The 7363-nt window shown below is 58.5% G+C and overlaps 1 protein-coding gene across 2 annotated transcripts; it reads left to right on the forward strand.

Annotated features, from left to right (window-relative positions):
- The first annotated feature begins 832 nt into the window (after positions 1-832).
- On the forward strand, positions 833-7363 carry EGR2 (early growth response 2). 2 transcript variants are annotated; one of them, XM_060033762.1, is made up of 3 exons: positions 833-931; positions 3483-3591; positions 4935-7363. In XM_060033762.1, the coding sequence occupies exons 1-3, from the start codon at positions 833-835 to the stop codon at positions 6182-6184; spliced, it is 1458 nt and encodes a 485-aa protein (XP_059889745.1). In that variant the 3' UTR covers positions 6185-7363. The 2 variants fall into 2 exon arrangements, with proteins under 2 accessions (XP_059889745.1, XP_059889747.1); XM_060033764.1 differs by lacking the exon at positions 833-931 and having other exon boundaries at positions 3150-3591.

Consider the following 7363-nt stretch of genomic DNA (forward strand, 5'->3'; position numbering starts at 1 on the left):
TGGAGTCAGAAGACCCGGTTCCAATTTTGGACACCACCCCTTATCAGCTGCGTGACTTAGGCAAGTTACTTCAGCTTTCTGAACTTATTACCCATCCTCCGGATGGCTGGCTTGAAATGAGTATGCCTAGACTTTGTTCCATTATCACTCTTAAGAGGGAGAGAGAGGGAATCTACTGACCCGTTTCCAGCGGAGATTCAGGGAAGCCCTCCCAGGACTGGCCCCAGGCACCTTCCCGGTAGCCTGCATAGCCTCCCTGCAACTGTTGCTTGCCCCTGCCCCCAACCCACCCCCGGCTCACGGCTGGCTTGACGTAGCGCAGCTCTTAAGTAGGTGTGAGTTGTTGGAAAACTGCGAATTATTCCAGGGTCAGTCACTCCCATTTACTCTAACGTGCTTCTCTGACCGGCCGGGTAATCCCGCCTCTCCTCGTTGGGGTCCCAATCTGACCCCCACTCAGCCTCCTCCTTCGGGAAGAGCAGAAGGCGAAGAGCGCGCGGCTCACCCTCTCCCGGGCCGCCCCCAGCCTGCGCCCTGCCCTCTGCGCCCAGCTCGCCCCGTACTCGGGCGTCCAGGAGCTCCCCCTCCGGGAAGCGCGCTGTGGCCGCCGGCGGGGTTGGCAGCGGCGCCCACCGCCCGGCGGCCCGGGCGACTCACCCGCCCGCCCACGTGCGTGGAGAGGAGCGAAGCGCAACCAGTCGCGGCGCCTGCGCTTGCCACCGGTGGGTGCCTTACCTCGGAGGCCGCCGGGGGCCGTAACCCGAGCCCCGCTGCCACGACCCATATTTGCATAATTCGGTCCCCCCCGCTTCTTTCAGACTCAGGGCTGGAGATGCGAGGCGGGCTCCCCTCCGAGGCGTCGTCTTGCCGGTGGTCAGCGCGGGGGCCTCAGGACGGGCCGGAGCGCAGGCGGAGCGGGCCGGCGCACGTGGTAAGAGTGCAGCTTTCTTTTCTTTTTTCAGAAACGGGACTTTCCACGTTTTTGCCGAGGGTGGGGTACCTACAAGGGTGCTAATTTTGCTGCGATTTCCTTCCTTTCCCCTTTAATTTTTATCTCCAATTGGAAAAGAGCGCGCAGCGCAAGCGAGAAACTTTCCCAAATTTTCTCTGGGCGTTTGAAGTCAGGAAGATGGCCGTCCGCGGGAGAACCAATGTCGCGGCGGGCAAGGGGAGAACCGGAGCGCCGGAGGAGAAGCAGAGGCAGCTCACCGCTGCCCCGGGGTCCTGACTGCCGCGCGCGGGGCCGGGCGGGAGCGGACTCGCAGCGGCTGGGGCCGTGGCAGGTGAGCGGCCGGGAAGCCGCCTGCAGCGCCGCGCTTCTTCCACGGCGTGGCGCCGTGGCTCTCGGCCGCCCGGGCCCCCACGAGGCTGGGGCCGTCCTGGCCCGCCGCGGGAAAGGGCAGGGCTGGGCCCTAGAGGCTGTCCCGCGCCCTACGCCAGGCCTTGGCTGCTTTGGGGGCGGGAAAGGGTCTGGCAGGCGTCCACTCGCCAGGTTTGAGCAATTGAGACCAACCTCCTACGGAGCCCCGGCCAGGCCAGGAGCACTCCGGGAGGGGGGGCGGGGGTGGGCCAGGGCGCGCCGGGAGATAGAAGCGGTCTGTGCAGCCAGTCAGAACCCACCGCTATCTGGACCTCTGAAAAGTTTTTAAAAATTGCTTTGGGAACTAAGCAGAAAGGTTCCCATCGGGGCCAGTTTTGTTTTTTTTTTTTTACACGCAAAGGGAAAAGCGCGTACGGTGATGGCTACTCGAAACTGGCGTTAGCGTCACCGTTTGCTATCACTCTGGACCTCGCTCGGCTCCCCGAGGTGGCTCTTGGCCAGGGATAGGAAGAATATTCCTCCTCATGTGTGTGTTCTGGAGTAGCGCTCGGGTGCGGGCAGAGCGCACCTCCGGAGGGTAGGCTTTCGGGGGTGGATGACTGCGGTGGCGGCAGGTACAGGCAGTGAAGGTGAGGATGGGTGTCTTCGCAGAGCAGCCTGTTCAGCAAACCCAGGCGCCCACTCTGCCGACCAGGCATTCTGTTGGCGAGGCGAGCGCACGAGCGCGCTGTCAACAGGGAGGTGTGTAGCGTAAGGTGTGCGAGTGGGTGTGTGAAGAAGGTGGCGGGGGCAGGAGTGTGTGCAGCGGAAGTGGAGCGTGTGTGAGTGTAAGAGTGTGTGCGCGTGTGTGGCGGGGCAGGGTGAGTGTCCAAGCCTCCATCTGGACGCCCCCACACTGCCGACCGCCCAGACGCGCCGGGAAGGGCGCCCGCTCCGTGCAGCAGCTGAAGGGGGGCGGGGAGCGCGCGGGCAGAGGAAGGGGGGGGGGTGTCTCCGGCTGAGGATTTCTCTCGAAGCTCCCCGCAGTTATCTGCTCCTCCTAGGGAGCTCCCCCCCGCCCCAAGGTGCCCAAAATACTTAAACAAACAAACAACCCCAAACCTGTTCCGTTTTCGCTCCTGTATAAATAGAACAGACTTTCCAAAAAAGCAATACCGCATTCACTCTTATCACCAGCTACTTCTTTCCACCAAGTAATTCAGAAAAAAGCAGTCAGCTTCCGTGAATGCATGCAGCTTTTTTTTTTTTCTTCTCTGCCTCCTTTTGCTTGCGGTTTTGAGCTGCCAAGAAAGTGAGTAGGGGTTTGACTGTAGTGTCTCGGCTCCGCTCGGTTTCTTTCCGAAGTTTAATTTTCCGGAATGGCTCCCAAACAAGGGCTGGGGAGGCGGAGCTGCCGGCACCGGATCTTCGCCTTTTTTGGAAAGTCCCGGAGAACCGGAATTCCTCCCCGCCCGGGAGGCCGCGCCGCAGCCCGGACCGATCGCTCTCCCACAGTGGTCTAAGCCGGACCCGTGGCGCGCCCTATCCGCGTCCGGCCCTGCGCTCTGGATCCGGCCTGCGGCTCGGGCCCCGCGCCCCAGACCCCCATGGATCCTCGCGGGCTGCCAGCCGGGAGTCGCGAGCCCGGAGGAGCCCGCGCAGCCGAGCCCCTATGCAAATCGGCCATGTGACGGCAAAAGCCGCCTGGCCCAGCCCTGTTCCTCAGTCCATATATGGGCAGTGACGTCACGGGCATTGAGGACCTGCCCATAAATACTTAGAGCAACACTTTCCGTCTAACCCGGAGAGCAGCAATTGATTAATAGCTCGGCGAGGGGACACACTGACTGTTATAATAACACTACACCAGCAACTCCTGGCTTCCCAGCCGGAACACAGGAGAGAGTCAGTGGCAAATAGCCATTTTTCTTCTTAAAAAAAAAAGCAACTTGTTTGCTAGTTTTATTTGTTAGATTTTTTTTTTTTGAGGTGGGTAGTTGCCTTTAAGTGTGGAGGGCAAAAGGAGATACCTGCCTAGGCTCAGTCCAATCCCTCTCCAAAACGGCTTCTCTGACACTCCAGGTAGCGAGGGAGTTGGGTCTCCAGGTTGTGCGAGGAGCAAATGATGACCGCCAAGGCCGTAGACAAAATCCCAGTAACTCTCAGTGGTTTTGTGCACCAGCTGTCTGACAACATCTACCCGGTGGAGGACCTCGCCGCGACGTCGGTGACCATCTTCCCCAATGCCGAACTGGGAGGCCCCTTTGACCAGATGAACGGAGTGGCCGGAGGTAAGCCGCTTGCCCCCTTCGCGGACCGGGACCCACGCAGCTCGGAGATGGTGGTGGGGGGGGTTCGGTGCATGTGCAGGACTTGGAGGAGAGGGTCGGGGCGCGAGGTGGACGGCGTTGACTGAACTGGCTTTGAAGAATGGAGGGGGGTGCAGGAGGAGCCCGCGTGAGCGGGGATCCGGGCGTTGGAGCTGGACGCGCGGGCAGATGCACCAGGTTGCCAGCGAGCGAGCGTGCGTGCGCCGCGGCGCGCCCAGCCCCCGGCGGGCGAGGGGTGAGAGTAGGAGAGGTGCCCCACCAGGCTTCTGGGCTTGTGCGGGCCTTTCCGCTGGCCGCACCCCAGTCTCCCCTCTCCCGGGGTAGGGGCAAAGTGACGGGAAAGTTCGGGGCTCTGGAGGAAAGCTGCGCGTCTGGAGAGCCGAGCGGCGGAGAAGCCCCAGAGGAAAGCGTCCGCCGCTCCCTCCTCGGCAGAGGAGACCCGGGGAAAATCTCGGAGCGCGCTCCCCCTGCGGCCTGCAGGAGCGCCCCCACCTGCGCGCCGCCCGCGAAATTGAGGGGGTTGACCACTCGGGGAGGAGGAGGTGGAGGACGGGCAACGGCGGGAAGCGGCCCCCTGGCTGCCGAGGGAAGCCCATCGGGCACCGGTGCCGCGAGTCTCCTTGGCGATGCGGTGGAAAGTGGTCTCCCGCAACCCCCGCGCCTCCCCCGAAGCCCTGCCACTGTCTTTGGGCTGGGGCGAGGACGCGCGGGTGTCGGGCAAGGCTGAAAAGGTTGGGAGGGGAAGGGAACCTATAGACTCCTTCCATCGCAGAGCCCGATTCCCTCCAGCAGTGGGAGAGGGAGGAAAGGAAGGCACCTGGGATGGGGAGCAGCTGGGAAATCATTGACCCCCTTCTTTGGCTCACCTCTCAGGCTGACACCTTCGCGGCAGTGGCTGGGATCAGTCTTCTGGGTGGTGTCTGCCCCAGCCGTGGGACCCCCCCAGGCAAAGGAGAGGGAGAGAAGTTCCAGGCAGATGGGGAATTTTTAATACTCTTGTTGCTATTTTTGGGTATTTTTATTGGGGACTAGAGCCACAGATGGCTGTATATGGGGGTTGGGAGTAGCTCATCTGCTTTCCTGGAGGTAGTTTGCGTCCTAGACTGTCACTGGCTGCCACAGTAGGATATTGGGCTAGCCTCTTCTGTCTTTGAGCCACAATTTCGTCACCTGTTGAACTCCGCCTCAGCTCTACAGTGTAAGATCCTGGGCCTTGGGGTTGGACTCATGTGAGACGGGGGTGAGAAGGGATTCTTGGCTGCATTCTCATTACGCCACCTCCATTCTTCCTTTCCCCTCCCCAGATGGCATGATCAACATTGACATGACTGGAGAGAAGAGGTCCTTGGATCTCCCATATCCCAGCAGCTTTGCTCCTGTCTCTGCACCCCGAAACCAGACCTTCACTTACATGGGCAAGTTCTCCATCGACCCCCAGTACCCTGGTGCTAGCTGCTACCCAGAAGGCATCATCAACATTGTGAGTGCAGGCATCCTGCAAGGGGTCACCTCCCCAGCTTCCACCACAGCCTCATCCAGCGTCACCTCTGCCTCCCCCAACCCACTGGCCACTGGACCCTTGGGTGTGTGCGCCATGTCCCAGACCCAGCCTGACCTGGACCACCTCTACTCTCCACCGCCGCCTCCTCCTTATTCTGGCTGTGCAGGAGACCTCTACCAGGACCCCTCGGCGTTCCTGTCGGCAGCCACAACCTCCACCTCCTCCTCTCTGGCCTACCCACCACCTCCTTCCTACCCGTCCCCCAAGCCAGCCACGGACCCAGGTCTCTTCCCCATGATCCCAGACTATCCTGGATTTTTCCCATCACAGTGCCAGAGAGACCTACATGGTGCAGCTGGCCCAGACCGCAAGCCCTTTCCCTGCCCCCTGGACTCCCTGCGAGTCCCCCCTCCACTCACTCCACTTTCCACCATCCGCAACTTTACCCTGGGAGGGCCCAGTGCTGGGGCCACAGGGCCAGGGGCCAGTGGAGGCAGCGAGGGACCCCGGCTACCTGGCAGCGGCTCCGCAGCTGCTGCTGCTGCCGCCTATAACCCACACCATCTGCCGCTGCGGCCTATTTTGAGGCCTCGAAAGTACCCCAACAGGCCTAGCAAGACCCCAGTGCATGAGAGGCCCTACCCGTGCCCAGCAGAAGGCTGTGACCGGCGCTTCTCCCGCTCCGACGAGCTAACACGGCACATCCGAATCCACACGGGGCACAAGCCCTTCCAGTGTCGGATCTGCATGCGCAACTTCAGCCGCAGTGATCACCTCACTACCCACATCCGCACCCACACTGGCGAGAAGCCCTTTGCCTGTGATTACTGTGGCCGCAAGTTTGCCCGGAGTGATGAGAGGAAGCGCCACACCAAGATCCACCTGAGGCAGAAGGAACGCAAGAGCGGTGGCCCCTCCTCGTCGGTGCCGGCCGCCTCTACCACCTCTTGCACTGGGGGCGCGCAGGCTGGGGGCACCCTGTGCGGCAGCAACAGCAGCACTATTGGTGGAGGGTCCCTCGGCCCTTGCTCATCTCGGACCCGGACACCTTGAGATGAGACTCAGGTTGACACACCAGCTCCTTGAGGCCCTTCATCCACTGGAGCTGCACGACAAACACTACCACCCATTCCTGCCCTTCCCTCATTTCCTTGGGCAAAGGGCCTTAGGAGCCTAGCACTGCCCCCTCCCCTTTCCACTTAGAAGCAGGTCCTTCCTAAAAGTTAGCCCACCTTAGTCTCTCTTAGGTGAGTTGACTGTCACCCCAAGGTAATGGGGAGGCTCAGAAGGGGGTTGGGTGGGGGTCCCTGGCCTAGAGGGCTGAGGCATGACCCTACTTTAAAGGGTTGTTTGGCTAGGTTTTTTTCCGCTCTCTTACTTTGACTGGTTACAGGTTTTTGACTCTGGATGTCAGAAATGATCTGAGACTTTTTCTACAGTAGGTTGGGAGATGCTCATCCCTTCAGGTGGGGATAGCAAAAAAGGCAGAAGCAAAACTGATGTGCACTTTATGGCTTGGGACTGATTTGGGGGATGCTGTACAGTGGGTGAAGCATGGCCTTTATAAAGCTGCATTCTGTGGCCCTAGAACAGTGAATCAAAGCTTATCTAGTCATCTCAACCCTTTAAGCAATATGTATTATAAACTCCGAGAACAGAAGTGCAATGTGATGGGAGGGACATAGCAATATCTGCTCCTTTTTGAGTGGCTTGAGAAATGTAAAGACTATTTTTTCAGTGTATATCCATTCAGATTTTGTGTATTTTTGATGTGCACTGTTCTCCAAGTTCTGAACCTTTGGGAAAAAAAGTAAAGCATTTATGATCTCAAAATGAGTCAGAGGTTAACTTATTTAAAGGGGGATGTACATATATTCTCTGAAACTAGGATGCATGCAATTGTGTTGGAAGTGTCCTTGGTGCCTTGTGTGATGTAGACAATGTTACAGGGTCTGCATGTAAATGGATTGCCTTACTATGGAAAAAAAAACCATCATTCCCTGGGTTTAGTATGGCTGTATATTTCTGCCTATTAATATTTGGAATTTTTTTTAGAAAGTCTATTTTTGTATGCTCTGTTTTGTGACTTAAAAGTGTTACCTTTGTAGTCAAATTGCAGATGGGAATGTAAATAATGCTACTGGAGCTGACTTGTTTGGTTATTAGCTCTTAATAGTTGTGGAAATATAAATGATTTATTCTAACACAAAACCACTAACTAAAGTTCAGATA

Source organism: Delphinus delphis, chromosome 16 (assembly GCF_949987515.2).
Source record: "Delphinus delphis chromosome 16, mDelDel1.2, whole genome shotgun sequence".
NCBI classification, from domain to species: domain Eukaryota; kingdom Metazoa; phylum Chordata; class Mammalia; order Artiodactyla; family Delphinidae; genus Delphinus; species Delphinus delphis.

What these genes read in the sequence shown, in the direction of transcription:
- EGR2 (XM_060033762.1), top strand. Translation starts at nt 833, where the DNA reads ATGCGAGGCGGGCTCCCCTCCGAGGCGTCGTCTTGCCGGTGGTCAGCG. An exon ending in GGAGCGGGCCGGCGCACGTG is followed by an intron (nt 932 to 3,482) that starts GTAAGAGTGCAG and finishes TTTGTGCACCAG; the next exon opens with CTGTCTGACAACATCTACCC. An exon ending in GATGAACGGAGTGGCCGGAG is followed by an intron (nt 3,592 to 4,934) that starts GTAAGCCGCTTG and finishes TCCCCTCCCCAG; the next exon opens with ATGGCATGATCAACATTGAC.